The 18,980-nt window shown below is 40.3% G+C and overlaps 1 protein-coding gene across 3 annotated transcripts in view; it reads left to right on the forward strand.

The window, feature by feature from the left end:
- The window catches only part of ANO5 (anoctamin 5), a 109,070-nt gene that overhangs the window by 20,836 nt on the left and 69,254 nt on the right, over nucleotides 1-18,980 (forward strand). For all 3 annotated transcript variants that reach the window (XM_084852355.1, XM_084852364.1, XM_084852346.1), the window contains exon 2: nucleotides 12,837-12,907. In XM_084852355.1, the coding sequence (XP_084708481.1) occupies nucleotides 12,837-12,907 (71 nt within the window). The remainder of the gene's footprint in view (nucleotides 1-12,836; nucleotides 12,908-18,980) is intronic.

An 18,980-nucleotide genomic window follows, 5' to 3' on the forward strand; every position in this document is an offset into this window, starting at 1 on the left:
GAGAAGTGCGGAGGGGATTGTTCCCTCCGCACTTCAGCCACTCTGCATTTTCAGCTAGACAGCCGATTGTGGCTGTTTAGCCACGGGAAGGCGGAGTGGGGGAAGCGGTGGCCGAACAACATATAGGATATATCATACCGGCACTTGCACCTTCCCCATCCTGGAACAGCCTGTTTTCGCCCTTCCGCACTCCTCTCCCGGGCGTGGAGCATGGGGCCATTCTGTGCTGCCTGCAGGCGAAGCAGTGCAGCAGGGGGGAAGGTCAGTTCTCTGGGAGAGCATGGGCTCCGAGGTTGGTTCCCAGAAACTGATGTATCCTATAGCCGTCTAGCTGCTGACTAGCGGCCATAGGATTGCGCCCTTAAAAGTGTGATTGCAATTTTTACAGAACTAATAAATGATGATAGATCTAAGTTCCAGTAGAAATAGAATTAAAAGAGGTCCCTTCTGTTCACATGGGATAGGCATGCAACACAGATCCATATTTTTTTTATTAACTCACCTCTGGCAGCTACATGCTGGGACTGAGCAAGCCTGGGTGGAGAAGGGGTCAGAGATGGCAGTACTTCAGTCTGTGAAGACCTAAAACAAGGTGGGTTTGGGGATTGTGGCCAGGCCTGGAAGACAACAAACAAACAAACCCAGCAGTGTCTTGTAGACCTGGAGGAAGAACACACAGAATGGAAGCTGTTGCAGAAAGGGTCAGAAAGAAGTGGTACTGATTTATTTTTTAGTAGTGGTGGTGCATTAGGAAGGGAGAAGTAATCCTGGAAACAGAGGCAGCGGTGGATTTGTGAGTCTTGTGGCTCTTGGACTTTGAAATCTGGATAATATAAAACTGTATGCGTGATGGTTGTATTTCCACAAGTATCATGTATACCTGACCAATTCATTTCCATTTATTAGGTGTGATGGTGTGTTGGGCTAAGTGAAGAAGTGAAGAGATTTACTCTGAATAAGGAAACTGGGGACTAAAAGAGGAACAGGATCAAAGGAAATAAATCAGGAACTAAATTAGATGTTGGGAGATACTGCAGAGTTACAGCCCATCTAAACCACATCCACATGGCAGTACTTCTGCTGGAGCAGTGCTGTTTGAAAGCCTCTTGCCTCATCTGTCAGCCTGATTGCACTCCCAGGAGTGGGAATTTAATTGCACAAGTTTCAGTCATTTACATTGTAGGGGAAAATAAAATAGGTGTGGTGTTTTGTTCCAAGAACAATGTGTTACTTAAACAAGGAAACAGAATTTACAAACACTTAATGATAATACATTTCTTTTCTCCTTCAGAGTAGTAACACCATTGCTTTTGGCATTTCCATCACAAAATACTAGGGGTACTTTATGTGTCAGTCCGACTGTCTACCATGCAATTCCCAACATTTCACAGAGCTACTTGGAGACAGGGTTGCTTCAACACTAGAGTCTTTAGCACTGCTGAGGCGTTTCCCCCCTATATTCTGCTATAACTAAATGGGAAATTAAAATGCATTTAATATAGCACATTTAATATAGTGCTATATTATCCACCAATGACCTTCCCCAAGACCGGTCTACATTATCTACTCACAATTAAGTTTCATTCAGCAAAGGTCCTTGCAATTAATTGTAGGGTTCCATTCAGCAAAGGTCCTTGCAATTAATTGTAGGCTTCCTGTTTGCAAGTTCAACATGTTTTATTGCTTACCTGCTTAGCATAGCTGGAGGATTAGTAAATAATATCCCCTTATTTAGGCAGCTTTTGTCCGCTGCAGTGGCAGTGGGATGTTAAATTACTGGTTTCATTTCTGTAATGTGTAAGTTCTGGTAATCACACCTCAAAAAGGTTATTGTAGAGTTGGAAAAGGAGCAAAAAGGGCAACTAAAATGATCAAGATTTTGGAGCAACTCCCCTATGAGGAAAGGTTACAGCACCTGGAACTCTTTAGCTTAGAAAAAAAGGCTAATAAGGGGAGGCATGATAAGATGTACAAAATTATGCATGCTATGAAGAAAGTGGATAGGGAGACAATATTAAAACATGGGGTCATCCCATGAAGCTGATTGGTGGGAGATTCAGGAAAGATAAAAGGAAGTACTTCTCTATGCAGTGCATAGTTAAACTATGGAATTCACCATCAAAGGATGCAGTGATGGCCACCAATTTGGATGGCTTTAAAAGGAGATTAGACAAATTTTACTTATTTATTTATTACATTTCTCTACCACCCAATAACTGAAGCTCTCTGGGCAGTTCGGAACAATTCATGGCAGATAAGGCTATCAGTGGCTACTAGTTTTAATGGCAATATGCTAGCTCCAGTATTGGAGCCATTATGTCTATGTACATCTCTTGCTGATGAACATGAGTGGGAGGTTGCTATTGCACTCATGTCTGTGGGCAGTTGGTTGGTCACTGTGTGAACAGAATGCTGGACTAAGTAGGCCCATGGCTCTTCTATGTTCTCTTCTTTTTTTCCTATTATAGCAAAATAATAATTTATATTCCATCTTGTCATTCTAATAACTTCATAACATTAAGAACTGGTGCCTGATTTTGCTTCTGTGCCCCTTCCTTTCAGCCCCTTGATCTTTTTATGTGATGTCTTTTTGATTGTAAGCCTGAGGGCAGGGATTGCTGTGTTTTTTATTGATACGTAAGGTGCTCTGGTGCCCTTTTTGGCTTAAGAGCAGGGTAATAATGCATTAAATAATACATAAATAAAATAATGCTATTTTAGTATAATGGAAAGAAAAGAGGAAATAAAATGGAAAGAAATTAGCAGTTTAACACCACTTCCCTCTCTGTGTGGAACAAATAAAATCTAACCAAGTGCAATTAAAGGGAAAAAAATGGGACAAAAATAAGAGAAAATACTGGAACACAAAATACGTGCGGATTACTTGTGAAAAGTGAGTGACAAATGGATGGCAATTCCTGAGCTAATGGCTAGTACAGAAACTACAGAAAGGTTATCCAGAGGTGTGGGCTGAGGTGCCATCAATACACAGCTGACACCCAGCTCTACCTCTCTTTTTCATCAAACCCAGGTGAGGCAATTGCTGGCACCTATGTTGTATTCTTTTCAGCATCAGGTGAAGACCTTATTTTCCCCAGCATTTTAGTCTTTAAGTTTCTGTTGTTTTAAATCTGTTACTATATTTTAAATCTTTGCATTGCTGCTAGGTTTTATTTTGGTTTTTACTTTTAATTTATACTGTAGTTTTAAACCTTTAAACTTTTACGTTGTATTTGATCATGTTGTATTTTACAGTTTTAATTATTGTGAACTTCCCAGAGAGCTTCGGCTATTGGGTGATATAGGAATGTAATTAATTAATAGCAGGATCACCTAATCTGCTATATTCCCAAATTCATGGATGTCCTTGGTTCCTTGGATAAAAGGGGTTGGGCCAAATACCAGTGTATTTCATCTGAAAGCTCTTAGTGATGGTAACTAAGCCTTAGGAGAGACATTTCAACCTTTTAGAATAGGAAAAATGCACAAATGCCATTCAGGAGACAGGGATTACTCTTCTAAATTTCAAAACTATGTTCACATTTGTTATAATGACCCCTTCTCTTTTTTTTCCATATTGGTTGATCTTTTTCCAGATTATCTAGGATAGGAATTGAATGATTTCCAAGTTAATTCATTTTATTTTAAAGTAACTTGAATATGTTCAGAACTTTTTTTTAAAAGCAAACAGGACATGGAGGGAGCAATCCTACTGGAATAAGCAGCCACCTCTGAACTCGGAGCTGACCGCCTATCCAATGCAGGGCAGGAGAAGTGCGGAGGGGATTGTTCCCTCCGCACTTCAGCCACTCTGCATTTTCAGCTAGACAGCCGATTGTGGCTGTTTAGCCACGGGAAGGCGGAGTGGGGGAAGCGGTGGCCGAACAACATATAGGATATATCATACCGGCACTTGCACCTTCCCCATCCTGGAACAGCCTGTTTTCGCCCTTCCGCACTCCTCTCCCGGGCGTGGAGCATGGGGCCATTCTGTGCTGCCTGCAGGCGAGGCAGTGCAGCAGGGGGGAAGGTCAGTTCTCTGGGAGAGCATGGGCTCCGAGGTTGGTTCCCAGAAACTGATGTATCCTATAGCCGTCTAGCTGCTGACTAGCGGCCATAGGATTGCGCCCTTAAAAGTGTGATTGCAATTTTTACAGAACTAATAAATGATGATAGATCTAAGTTCCAGTAGAAATAGAATTAAAAGAGGTCCCTTCTGTTCACATGGGATAGGCATGCAACACAGATCCATATTTTTTTTATTAACTCACCTCTGGCAGCTACATGCTGGGACTGAGCAAGCCTGGGTGGAGAAGGGGTCAGAGATGGCAGTACTTCAGTCTGTGAAGACCTAAAACAAGGTGGGTTTGGGGATTGTGGCCAGGCCTGGAAGACAACAAACAAACAAACCCAGCAGTGTCTTGTAGACCTGGAGGAAGAACACACAGAATGGAAGCTGTTGCAGAAAGGGTCAGAAAGAAGTGGTACTGATTTATTTTTTAGTAGTGGTGGTGCATTAGGAAGGGAGAAGTAATCCTGGAAACAGAGGCAGCGGTGGATTTGTGAGTCTTGTGGCTCTTGGACTTTGAAATCTGGATAATATAAAACTGTATGCGTGATGGTTGTATTTCCACAAGTATCATGTATACCTGACCAATTCATTTCCATTTATTAGGTGTGATGGTGTGTTGGGCTAAGTGAAGAAGTGAAGAGATTTACTCTGAATAAGGAAACTGGGGACTAAAAGAGGAACAGGATCAAAGGAAATAAATCAGGAACTAAATTAGATGTTGGGAGATACTGCAGAGTTACAGCCCATCTAAACCACATCCACATGGCAGTACTTCTGCTGGAGCAGTGCTGTTTGAAAGCCTCTTGCCTCATCTGTCAGCCTGATTGCACTCCCAGGAGTGGGAATTTAATTGCACAAGTTTCAGTCATTTACATTGTAGGGGAAAATAAAATAGGTGTGGTGTTTTGTTCCAAGAACAATGTGTTACTTAAACAAGGAAACAGAATTTACAAACACTTAATGATAATACATTTCTTTTCTCCTTCAGAGTAGTAACACCATTGCTTTTGGCATTTCCATCACAAAATACTAGGGGTACTTTATGTGTCAGTCCGACTGTCTACCATGCAATTCCCAACATTTCACAGAGCTACTTGGAGACAGGGTTGCTTCAACACTAGAGTCTTTAGCACTGCTGAGGCGTTTCCCCCCTATATTCTGCTATAACTAAATGGGAAATTAAAATGCATTTAATATAGCACATTTAATATAGTGCTATATTATCCACCAATGACCTTCCCCAAGACCGGTCTACATTATCTACTCACAATTAAGTTTCATTCAGCAAAGGTCCTTGCAATTAATTGTAGGGTTCCATTCAGCAAAGGTCCTTGCAATTAATTGTAGGCTTCCTGTTTGCAAGTTCAACATGTTTTATTGCTTACCTGCTTAGCATAGCTGGAGGATTAGTAAATAATATCCCCTTATTTAGGCAGCTTTTGTCCGCTGCAGTGGCAGTGGGATGTTAAATTACTGGTTTCATTTCTGTAATGTGTAAGTTCTGGTAATCACACCTCAAAAAGGTTATTGTAGAGTTGGAAAAGGAGCAAAAAGGGCAACTAAAATGATCAAGATTTTGGAGCAACTCCCCTATGAGGAAAGGTTACAGCACCTGGAACTCTTTAGCTTAGAAAAAAAGGCTAATAAGGGGAGGCATGATAAGATGTACAAAATTATGCATGCTATGAAGAAAGTGGATAGGGAGACAATATTAAAACATGGGGTCATCCCATGAAGCTGATTGGTGGGAGATTCAGGAAAGATAAAAGGAAGTACTTCTCTATGCAGTGCATAGTTAAACTATGGAATTCACCATCAAAGGATGCAGTGATGGCCACCAATTTGGATGGCTTTAAAAGGAGATTAGACAAATTTTACTTATTTATTTATTACATTTCTCTACCACCCAATAACTGAAGCTCTCTGGGCAGTTCGGAACAATTCATGGCAGATAAGGCTATCAGTGGCTACTAGTTTTAATGGCAATATGCTAGCTCCAGTATTGGAGCCATTATGTCTATGTACATCTCTTGCTGATGAACATGAGTGGGAGGTTGCTATTGCACTCATGTCTGTGGGCAGTTGGTTGGTCACTGTGTGAACAGAATGCTGGACTAAGTAGGCCCATGGCTCTTCTATGTTCTCTTCTTTTTTTCCTATTATAGCAAAATAATAATTTATATTCCATCTTGTCATTCTAATAACTTCATAACATTAAGAACTGGTGCCTGATTTTGCTTCTGTGCCCCTTCCTTTCAGCCCCTTGATCTTTTTATGTGATGTCTTTTTGATTGTAAGCCTGAGGGCAGGGATTGCTGTGTTTTTTATTGATACGTAAGGTGCTCTGGTGCCCTTTTTGGCTTAAGAGCAGGGTAATAATGCATTAAATAATACATAAATAAAATAATGCTATTTTAGTATAATGGAAAGAAAAGAGGAAATAAAATGGAAAGAAATTAGCAGTTTAACACCACTTCCCTCTCTGTGTGGAACAAATAAAATCTAACCAAGTGCAATTAAAGGGAAAAAAATGGGACAAAAATAAGAGAAAATACTGGAACACAAAATACGTGCGGATTACTTGTGAAAAGTGAGTGACAAATGGATGGCAATTCCTGAGCTAATGGCTAGTACAGAAACCACCAGGGTTTTATATATTACCTCTGTCTGCCTTAAGGTATTACAAGAAAGAACTTCAGCAAGGCTTGTGCACACTTCTCTCCTGCAGTGCAGCTGAAAGGGAGATATGGAAGCTTCCCTTTTGTTTCAGATTAACTGCAGTCTGGCATGTTGTCAGAATCCTAAACAGTGGTTAATTTTAACTATGGTTTGTTGAAACAAGCCAGGTTAAAAATAATGGTTTGAAGTTGGATTATTTCAACTAACCATAATTAAGATAAACAACAGTTTGACCAGGTTCAGATGACATGGAAACCTGTGCTTAATATATAATGGAAGCAAAAGATTTAAAACAACTCCAAATTAAATGTTCAGCTAATCATCCATAATGGAGCTGTGTGTGATAGTTTTATTTACTTTCAAGTAAGCATGAGCAGCCCCACTTTGGATCAGAATCATAGCACTCTGGAATGGGGGAGTTAAACCTCCCAGTCTCTTTTTTTCCTGAAATTCCAAACACACACACACATCACCGAGGGGCAGGGGAGAGATAAAAAAAGGGAAAAAGTCTCAATTGGAGGCTTTTTTTTCTTTTTTTTTAACCTAGACCTCTGTGCGTGTGTGTGTGGGGGGGGAATTTCAGGGGGGGGGAATGGGACAGTTTACTTGACCTCGCTTAGAGTGGCATGGTCCTGATATGAATTGAGGCCATCCACACTTACAAGAAGCTCCATTAAGTGTGGTTAGCTGAACATTTAGTTTGGCCCTGTATGAGCTGAGAGAGGCTAACCGTGGAGGCTCACTGTAGCTCGTTTTCATTATGCTAAACTATGGTTAAGTGTTGAATCCAAAGTAGCCCAGTGTTCATTACATTTCATTCAAAGTTGCAGGGTTGTCTGTAGACACAATACATCTTGTTCATAGCTACAGAAACAAACAAAACTCTGGGTAAAGCCGGTCTGAATCAGATTTGTTATCGTGTATTGCCTTAAGGTGAATTCCTTTGCCCAAGGTAGATCTCATTTTGCTTTAGAAACATAAATAATTCCTTTAAGGATTAGTTCTACAACACTGTAAATACATTGCACAGTGGAAACCCAGTCCCTTTTGACACTAGATCTGTTCAAGCGAAGCTTCGTTAGTGTGTTAGCCAGATTTCTGCAAACCAATGAGAGTGCTTGCTTTTTTGTGCATATAATCCATTATGTTTCAAACACATTTCAGTGGGCATTTAAGTCAATTATTCCTTCCTTTCTATCCAATTAGAGATAATTTGTAAGTATAGGTATAGAGAACATTAAAGTGTTTTCTGCTTTAACATGCTTCGAATTCATCACAAATGAAGGCCCAGTAATTTCAGTGAGCTTCCTTCCATGTAAGTAGTCTTAGGAGAGTAGCCTGGGCTCACACATGGATATTTAGTACTCTGATTGCAGCTACAAGTGTGGATTGCATGTGTGATGTGATTGAAGCAGCCATAATAAAACACCAAAGAATGAGCTTTCCTTTGATCCTAGTCACAAAACCTTTACAATGGAGGCTGCTGAGAAATTCAGTTGTGAGTCATTGAGTCCTGATAACTCATCCAGTGACAAAATGTCAAGGAAAATGCATGAGTGTGCGTGTATCGGCAAGTTCGTACTATTTAATTAAACCAAAACAGAATTATCCTGTTAATCTGATGCCAGACATTGAACATTGACTGTGCTAATAGGAGGGTTGCAACAAAGGAAAGGGCCTTCTCAGGGATGTACTTGTGATTATGGAACACTCCCCAGTGAAGTCTGCCTGGCACCAACATTGTCATCTTTCTGATGCCCGGTTAAGACTTTCGTCCACTCCCAGACATTTGAGAGCATATTGTTTATTGTGCCAATTTTATATACTTTATTTATTGTTTATTGTGCCAATTGTATATACTTTTGTATGCAAATGGTTTTATATTATGTTATTAGATTGTATTTTTTAGTTTTAATTCTTGTAAACCACCCAGAGAGCTTTGGCGATTGGACGATATAGAAATGTAATAAATGAGTTAATGAATAGCTTTGCAAGTTGAAACATACAACTTTCAATCACAAATACCACTAATTTTACAGATGCAAGTTGTTGTTAGGCATAGTTGAATACAAAGGTCCTAGGCTTCCATCCTAAATATGCTTGGGGGGTGGGATTCTGATGAAGTTGAGGGGATTCACAAATAAAATGACTGTGATCCAGATCTCTCACTGTGCACATGAAGCTGTTCTGTGAGTGAGTTTCCCCAGTCACTTCAAGGCACATGGAGTTTCTCCTCCATTAAAGTGAATAGGAAAGACCTAGTGGTTGGGGGGCTTCATGTGTATGTTGAAGCTTGCATTATCACAAGGAATAGGTAACCTGTGGTCAGTATTTTACACTGAGATGCTAGAAGACACTGAATGTTGAACATAGGTGTTTCTATTTTTTTCTTTCTCATTAGCAGGCAGTTATATTGAATAGCCACAAGGTGAATAAAATATTCTCATGAATAATATCATTTTTGAAACATAATTTACCTCAAAAAGGAAATATATTTGTTATCTGATAACAGGTCATTGCCCCCAATAATAATAAAAAACAGTTATATTCTAGCATGTAAAATCATTAGCTCAAATTGAAAACACATGAACAGGGAAGGGAATATTGAAATCAAGTTCTTCTTTTTTTCTAATACTTTTTATTCTACTTTTATCTTTATAAATGAACCAAAGAACACCAACAACATGATCATCTTCTACAGTTTCCAGCATTACAGTATTCTTGAGAGGACCCGTCAGTGAAATAGAGAAAAAAAATAATGAAATAGAGAAAAAAAGAGAGGAAGAAAGGAGATAATATAAAAAGGAGAGAGAAGGGCAAAGGGGAAGGAAACAGAAAAATAGAAGAAAAAATGCAAAAACAGGGGAAAACAAAGCAAAATATAAACAGAAGTTTACATAACAAACTTAAATTTAAACTACATTATGCATAAATTTCAAATATCACTCTACTTAAAGATTATACGAATCTTACAGGTCAATACAGCATAAGTAATCAATTTCAATATTGTATCTTCAGGCTTATAACAAAGAAGCAAGCATAGAATTCATTTCCATTGGCCATATCATGCCTTTTAGCTATTATATAATGATAAAACTTAAGAACAACTAGCCAAAAATATTTACTAATCCTAGTATCATTATATTGATAATATTGATAATAATAATTAAAAAGAAAAGAAAGAGATTATAAAGGATAAAAAATAACAAAAAATAGGACAATCACTAATATATTTTATACTATCTATACTTTAGATAATATCATTTCTAAATATATAAATGAGTGTGCACATTTCTGTACACACTCAAACAGAAGATTTAGATACAGTCTATCATATCCATTTTGAAAGAAGAAAAGAAAAAAAGGTAAAGGATGAAAGAAAAAGAATGGATATTCATAATCAGCTGTCTCTGGCCTAGCTTGAATCTTACAGACTAAACATAGCCAATTGACAAAACATGTTTGTAAATTCCAGTTCATGGAGCTAGAGCAGAAGTCTCGCGTGTTTTTCCAATTAGCCATGCCTCCACCATTTCGTGATTTAGAAACGTCTTTATCTGACCTTCAGAGAAAATGCAAAACGTAGCAGGATATTTTAAATGATATTGTAGATTCATTTGTTTTGCCAGATTTGTCGCCTTGGTAAATAGCCTTCTTTTATCAACAACTTCTTTGGTGTAATCCAGAAATAACATAACTCTATCTCATTTTGATCCCCCCCCCACAAATTTCCCCCCTGTCTTGCCAAGTGCAGAATATGATTTTTTGTGGAGATTCTTGCAAATTGAACTATAATCATATAATCATTCCCTTTAGCATTTGGCACACGGAATGTATGCTCAATGTCAAGTACCTAATCAGATGACAAAGGAAGTATGTCATGCAGGAGCTTATCTACAAAAGTAAAGAAATTTATATCAGTAAATAGATCTTTGATACCAATAATATGCACATTTGCTCTACTTGTGAAAGCCTCCAATTGTGAGATTCTTGCAGAAAAATTATGAAAAACTTTCGAGATGGTCTCCTGCGCTGCCACTTGATCTTGCAGCTCATTAACCTTCGCCTCCATTTTTTGCCAAGAGTTGTTAATTAAATCCACAGCCCCTTGCAGGGTGGTGATGGAATTTTGGATTGTATCCAGTCTCTTAGCCTGTTAAGCAAACTGCAAAGACAACATTTTTATCAAAACAAGTAACTCCTCTGTATTTTCATCACTTCTCGAAGCCTTTGCCAAGGGAGGTGTGGGAGGGATCGACGGCACTTTTCTCCTCCTTGGTGTTGCCATACTTCTTTTTAAACTAATCTTGTAGGTCCTCGAATATTGCTGGTATTCCCTGGTCCATAAACACTAAAAATTACATTGGAGCACATCAGCCCTGATTCCTCCTAATTAAACAGGAGTTTTTAAAACAACTTTGAGCAGTGATTAAGCTCTGGCAGATTTGCCTCGGAGGCCAGCCCCTCTGCTGCATCGCAGAAAGAGCTACCCTTCCAAGGTTTCATCCAGATACTGCTCTTGCTTCCCCCTTTCATTCCAGGGGAAGATGAAAAGGGTTTCCAACCTTTTAAAAGCTGTTTGAAATAGCGTCCCACAGAGACTCCACAGAATGCTGCCAGGGCGACATTGGCTCCGACTGGAAGTCTCTTGAAATCAAATTCTTGATGTGAAGTTCTATAATATTGCTAGTTGTTTAAAAGTACGTTGCTTTGTGGCTTTTCTTCATATTCTTGAAATTCAGAGCAAATTGCACTCAGTTATACCAAAATGCCCAGAATACGACGTATTCTTTGCTTGATGGCTGATACTTCTTATGATGTAGAGAATATAAATCTGCACTGCTCTGAGAAGCATAGGAAAAGTATTCTCCCCTGATTCCTTAACAATGATGAGCCAGTTGTATTTTCAGGAAAGGCTCCCAGAGCAAACAGAACAGTACACTTCCAGGGATTTGGGAAAGGGCCATAACTCAGTGGTATAACACATGCTTTGCATGCAGATAGTCTCAGTTTCAGTCTTTGGCATCTGTAGGTTGGGCTGGGAAAGACCCCTGTCTTAAATCCTGTAGAGCCATTGTGAGTGCCAATGTGTGTACATGCCATTGAGCTAGTTGGACCAGCGGTCTGACTCAGTACAATGTAGCTTCCTGTTATGTGAAGCACTCTTGTCCTCCATTTGTTGTATATCAGGGGTGCAAAACTGAGCTGATTTGGGGGCTAAGTTCAGCCCTTCAGGTGTCCCAGTCTGATCCTCTGAGGTTCTCCAGAAGGCCTTTCCCCTTTCCTTTGGCCCTACCTCCTTTCCTCCAAACACTAATGCTGGGTGATTTCCTGGCATTTGTGCATTTTTCCTATTCTAAAAGGTTGAAATGTCTCTCCTAAGGCTTAGTTACCATCACTAAGAGCTTTCAGATGAAATACACTGGTATTTGGCCCAACCCCTTTTATCTTTGGCCCTGCCCATCACCAGAATGTGGCCCCCAAGGACTCCAAAATGGCATTCAGCCCTCGGGCTGAAAGAGGTTCTGCACCCCTGTGGCTCATGATGCACACTTGTTTTTCTGCGGCACTTGCACATTCCTTCTTGTGGATTTTCATGGTCTGTCAGGGGGATGTAGTGGCTAAAATCTGAAACTGGTTTTCCAGGAGTCCAAGCAGCACCACTCTGTCAGAGATGCCTGTGTTGCTATGTGACTGTTGAGGATGCCTATTTCGAAAATGCAAGTGAAGTAAGGCGGGTGACTACTAGGTAGTGGACCTTTTCAGTGGTGGCATTCTTTCTTTAAATAGGCTCACTTGGCACTTCTGTTATGGTCATTTTGGTGCCAGATGAAGACATTCTGATTCTTCCAGGCATTTTAAAGCTGTGATCTTAAGGGTGAATTTTAATCCACTGTTGTATCTGTTGTGTTATTTGAGTGATGCTGTAAAATACTGTTTTTTAATATAAATACTTTGTGAGCTGCCCAGAGACCTTGGTTATTGTCTATTATGGCCTGTATAAATGCTGTAAATAAAATAAATAATGGTATTTAAAAAGGGAAGCCTGCATTGGAGGTAAACATACTTTTTCTATATTGTTTAGGAGAAGAAGCCAATGGGCCTTTATCTGAAAATATATCAAACACAGATTCAGAACTTCCTGGCAATTCCGAGGTAAGGTCTAACTGTGGATATAATTTGCTTTATAAAACTCTAATTTTAATATTGAAGGAAATGGAACTAATGCTGTGGTAAGTAAAAGCCACTTTAGACAACCATACATCTCTCAGGGAAGGAAGACTTCTTAAAATTTGGAAATTAGTTTAGTTGCTCACCTCACCAAACTTTAGTTATATATGTTTTCTAAACTAGTTTTTGTATGAGAAAGTCATATATAAATATATGTTCCTTAATAATATGGCTAATATTCCTTTTCTTTGTCTAACTGTGACATGACATAGCTGCCTTGAGTGCCATTTTTCTTGGTAGAAAGGTGGGATACAAATAAAATAAAATAACTTCAATAAATAAATAAAACAAACTTCAATGACTTTGTTGCCTTACAAGCAAAACAAAGTGGAAGGCAGAAGTGGAAGGCAAAAGGAAGAGGGGCCAACCAAGGGCAAGATGGATGGATGATATTCTGGAGGTGACGGACTCGACCTTGGGGGAGCTGGGGGTGGCAATGGCCGGCAGGAAGCTCTGGCGTGGGCTGGTCCATGAAATCATGAAGAGTCGGAAGTGACTGAACGAATAAACAACAACAAGCAAAACACAGTCTAGTCATGCCTTAAAGCAGTATTTGGTGTTTACATATAATAATGTTTCCAGAATGGGGATATACCCTCAGATGATGTCCCATTGAAAGCAATGAATGGTGGATAGATGGCATCACCACATGGATGTACATACTCCATTTAGGAATGTTTTACTTCCTTCCAAATTTTAGTCCAGAATTTGGAATTCTGAATTACCTGTTCCCAGACACAGAGCAATATCTATTTGATAGTTTTCCACCGTTTTTTCAGTTTGGATATCATGACTTTGTAAAGCTTCCTGCACATGTGCAGCTTTCCCTTCCTGCCATACATCAAGATTAATTCTTTTCTTCGGTTGTTAAGCCATACACATGAAAACATGTTTTCATCGTTGCTAAGCTGAAAGCGCAGCAATTACATTGAACCTCCTTTACTATTCTTGATACTTAGAGTAATCCTAGGTTGGGTCAGGGGAGAGTGATAAGGTGGATCTACCACCTTTTCTCCAACCCTGCTGGCTCATGCCAGCCAGGGTAGAAAGTGTTTACATACAGTATGTATGTGTGTGTGTTGGGTGTGTGTTGGTGGGTGTGTTGGGTGTCTCTTGGTGGGTTGTCCCTTCCATTGATCACAATGGGAGGGAGTTTTCCCACACCAGCTGCAGAGTGGCATAGGTGAGGGGCTTGGAACAACTTTGGATCCAACAAATCTAAAGCTGGCTCCAACCTGCCTACAGAACACCCCAATTAGGGGCTTTCTGCCTGCTACTACCAGCTTCAGGACTGCCAGCAGTAATTTTCTGGAAACAGTTGGTGCCACTGCCTTGATGAAGCCCCATCGCTAGTGGTGCTCTTTTCCACCAGTGTAGGTCAGTGGGGGGCAATTTCCATGGTATCCTAAGCCCCTCCACCTGTCAATAATGGGACATGAGTAGGATTGCTCTCCAAATTAAGCTTTATTTCATTGAATTATGAACTACAGAAGTGATCCTTGAAAGCATGGCATGTATTAACTGAATTTTTTTAATTCCTCCAAGGAATGCTGAAATGATTGTGCACATAATTGCATGATTAAGTAAAAGGAAAAAAATGACTTGGAAACTTTTATCTTCTGTACATAGTATCTTTCTACCATGTGCCTTGGGCTGTTTCTTTTAAAATGTTTAACAACATACTCAAACCTGGAATTTTTATCCAGATGGGGGTGAAATTGTGAGACTTTTCCTAACTTTTTCTGGCATTAAACACACTATTGTCCAGGCAATCAGTGTTCCCCATAGACGCATTTGTCAGCACGGACTTTTAAGAACAGTAAAGGAGCTTAAAATTAACTGCTGCACTTTCCATTAACTCAAGAAATAGCCATTTTAATATGCACAATTGCTTGTTCTCATGGCTTACATTCAAGAGGAAAAAATACCAGTGATTAGCAGGAATTCTGGATAAGCAAATTCTGAAATCACTTGCAGAATTCCCAAAATAAAATCAGAAGAAAGGAGAAGTAGGATACAGGGCATTGCCAGTTTGAAGAAGACAAATAAAATGGAACCTGGGAAATTTGTCCACCCCTAATTCCAGTGCGCATTTCGATGCACAGCAGATTCATATTTATGCAAGTGGCTCTAATCCAGCAAACAATATGTACACAGAAGCCTGGTTATATGTGTGGATCAGCTCCTAAGATGATCGAGGTGATCCGTGATGCAGCGAAGTTAAATGAAATCATGTGAGTTAGATCCAAAAAAACCCATCTGATCTTTGTCATCTTATGTAGTCCCATGTAATGAAATAATAAAAGCATTTTAATTCACAATTCTCATCGAAGTTCTCATTACTGATTTCTTTGCATAGAATTCGCTTGAAGTGCTAGAAATTAAATATATCCTCCTTTTCAGTTCAGGTTGTTAAAACAAATTGTGTTGAAGGCACAGTTTCCTAAGATAGTTCTTTTTTTAGGGGAGAGACCCATGCTTTGCATGCAGATGGTCCCTGGTCCCATCCATGGCACTAGTTCAGGTAACAGCTGATGGGAAAGATCTCTGCCAGAGACCCTAGAGAACCACTGCCAGTCAGAATAGACAGTACCAGGGTAGATAGACAAATAATCTGACCTAGTATAAGACAGCTTCCTATGTCCTAACATAAGGTGTTTGCAGTGGAGGCTGGTGGCTCCGATGTCAGTGGGGCAGTGAATCCTCTTTGGGTTTCAGTCAGAACCAATCAGAACTCTAAAGGAGCTGTCCAGGGCATGAAGCACCTTGGATAGCTCCTTTAGAATTTGGACTGAAGCTCAGAGCAGATTCACTGCCTCACTGACACCGGATCCACCAACCTCCACTGGGTATTTGTTGTTGTTTTTTTAAACATGCTGTAAGTACATGTGGAATAGACAAAAGCAGCTGCAATGTTTGACTTTGACTCATTTCTAGGAGATATTTATCTGAAAGAATTTTCATTAATTTGCTTCAGCAGACCACTTCCTTATGTATTTCGGATACTGTATTAATGGACTTGCTCTTGAAAGCTGATGAGAACTTATATTTCTTTCATGACTTCAGTGAGATTATTCATGATGTGAATCATTATAAATAGGTATAACGGGACTACAAACACTGCAGTGTTTGAGGGCATATCCTATATTGCAATACACCAGGGAGAGAGATACACCAGCACTATGTTAGTGCAATATCCTATACCAGCCTTTCCCAGCCTCATGCTCTCCAGGTGTTTCAGACTACAACTCCCATAATCCCTGATCATTGTCTGAGACTGATGGGAGTTGTAGTCAAAACCATATGGAAGGCACTATGTCATGGAAGGCAGTCCCATCCCACAACAGGATGGGAAACACACATTGCTCCAAAAAGCACAGTATTCTATTTTATTTAATTTATTATATTTATTTACCACCCCATAGCTGAAGCAATCTGGGAAGTTCACAAACAGCAATATGGAACAACAACAACAGCCACACTAGTGACCATGGCAACAGCGTCAGTGCCCACCAATCATGGCCAGTGTGTGATGTTGCTGCAGATGTTGTGGTAGAGTTGTGGAAAGGTTGCAGTGAATCAGACTGAATAAGACCTGAAACACATGACCATGAGAATCATGTGGTGCAATTTGTGCTGGATTGTGCTTTCAGACAACACATGTGGGATTGCCATATTGGAAGGCTCCCGCATATAACCACCCCCACCCTCGCACACACTGAAAACTAGCATGTCAAATGAAAGGGTTCTAATCTAGCCTTCTCTCTGATATATTAGGGTTGTGGGGGGGGGGTCTTTGGGGAATTATATTGGTGAATGGGAAAAAAACATATGATTTTCCCATCTGCAATCTGAATTATTTTGTGTGGAGGACAAAAATGCTCTAAGTGATTGGCTTTGTTGTTGTTTAGTCATTAAGTCATGTCCGACTCTTCGTGACCCCATGGACCATAGCACTCCAGGCCTTCCTGTCCTCCGCTCTCTCCCGGAGCGTGCTCAAATTCATATTCATTGCATCGGTGATGCTATCTAGCCATCTCATCCTCTGCCGTCCCCTTCTCCTTTTGCCTTCAGTCTTTCCCAGCATCAGGGTCATTTCCAGGGAGTTTTCTCTTTGCATTACGTGGCCAAAATATTTGAGCTTCAGCTTCAGTATCTGTCCTTCCAATGAGCACTCAGGGTTGATTTCCTTTAGGATGGACTGATTTGACCTCCTTGCAGTCCAGGGGACTCGTAAGAGTCTTCTCCAGCACCACAGTTCGAACGCATCCATTCTTTGGTGCTCGGCCTTCCATATAGTCCAGCTCTCACAGCCATACGTTGCTACTGGGAAAACCATAGCTTTGATTAGACGGACCTTTGTCGGCAAGGTGATGTCTCTGCTTCTTACTATGCTGTCTAGGTTTGCCATAGCTTTCCTCCCAAGGAGCAAGCGTCTTTTAATTTCATGGCTACAGTCACCGTCTGCAGTGATCTTGGAGCCCAAGAAAATAAAATCTGTCACTGCTTCCATTTCTTCCCCTTCTATATGCCAGGAAGTGATGGGGCCAGATGCCATGATCTTAGTTTTTTTAATGTGGAGTTTCAAAAAAGCTTTTGCACTCTCCACTTTCACCCTCAACAAGATGCTCTTTACATCCCCTTTGCTTGCTGTCATTAGGGTGGTATTGTCTGCATATCTGAGTTGTTGATAATTCTCCTGGCAATCTTAATTCTGACCTGTGATTCGTCCAACCCGGCGTTTCTCATGATGTACTCTGCATATAAATTAAATAAGCAGGGCGACAATATACAGCCTTGTCGTACTCCTTTCCCAATTTTGAACCAGTCGGTTGTTCCATGTCCGGTTCTTACTGTTGCTTCTTGTCCCTCGTACAGGTTTCTCAGGAGACAGGTAAGATGGTCTGCTACTCCCATCTCTTTAAGAATTTGCCACAGTTTGTTGTGATCCACACAATCAAAGGCTTTAGCGTAGTCAATGAAGCAGAAGTAGACGTTTTTCTGGAATTCTCTTGCTTTCTCCATGATGCAGCGAATGTTGGCGATTTGATCTCTAGTTCCTCTGCCTCTTGGAAACCCAGCTTGTACTTCCGGTAGTTCTCAGTTCACATGCTGCTAAAGCCTAGCTTGTAGGATTTTGAGCATCACCTTGCTGGCATGTGAAATGAGTGCAATTGTACGGTAGTTTGAACACTCTTTAGCATTGCCCTTCTTTGGCATTGGAATGTAAACTTTTCCAGTCTTGTGGCCATTGTTGAGTGTTCCAAATTTGTTGGCATATTGAGTGCAGCACTTTAACAGCATCAGCTTTTAGGATCTTAAATAGCTCAGCTGGAATACTGTCATATCTGCTAGCTTTGTTGTTAGTAATGCTTCCTAAGGCCCACTTGACTTCACTCTCTAGGATGTCCAGCTCAAGTTCAGTGACCACACTGTCATGGCTATCAGGGACATGAAGATCTTTCCTGTATAGTTCTTCTGTGTATTCTTTCCACCTCTTCTTAATCTCATCTGCTTTTGTTAGGTCCCTGCCTTCTTTGTCCTTTATCATGCCCGTCTTTGCACAAAACGTTCCCTTGAGATCTCCGATTTTCTTGAAAAGATCTCTAGTCTTTCCCATTCTATTGTTTTCCTCGATTTCTTTGCATTGTTCATTTAAGAAGGCCTTCTCGCAGAACAGGAAGGCCTGGCGTGCTATGGTCCATGGGGTCACAAAGAGTCAGACACGACTGAACGACTGAACATCAACAACAACAAATCTTGTCTCTCCTTGCTATTCTCTGTAACTCTGCATTCAGTTGGATATATCTTCCCCTTTCTCCCTTGCTTTTCGCTTCCCTTCTTTCCTCAGCTACTTGTAAAGCCTCATCAGACAGCCACTTGACTTTCTTGCACTTCTTTTTCTTTGGGATGGATTGAGTTGCTGCCTCCTGAACAATGTTACAGACCTCCGTCCATAGTTCCTCAGGCACTCTGTCTATCAGGTCTAATCCCTGAA

Source organism: Heloderma suspectum, chromosome 1 (genome assembly GCF_057233095.1).
Source record: "Heloderma suspectum isolate Gila_16-S chromosome 1, 16-S_ref, whole genome shotgun sequence".
In the NCBI taxonomy this organism is placed as follows: Eukaryota; Metazoa; Chordata; class Lepidosauria; order Squamata; family Helodermatidae; genus Heloderma; species Heloderma suspectum.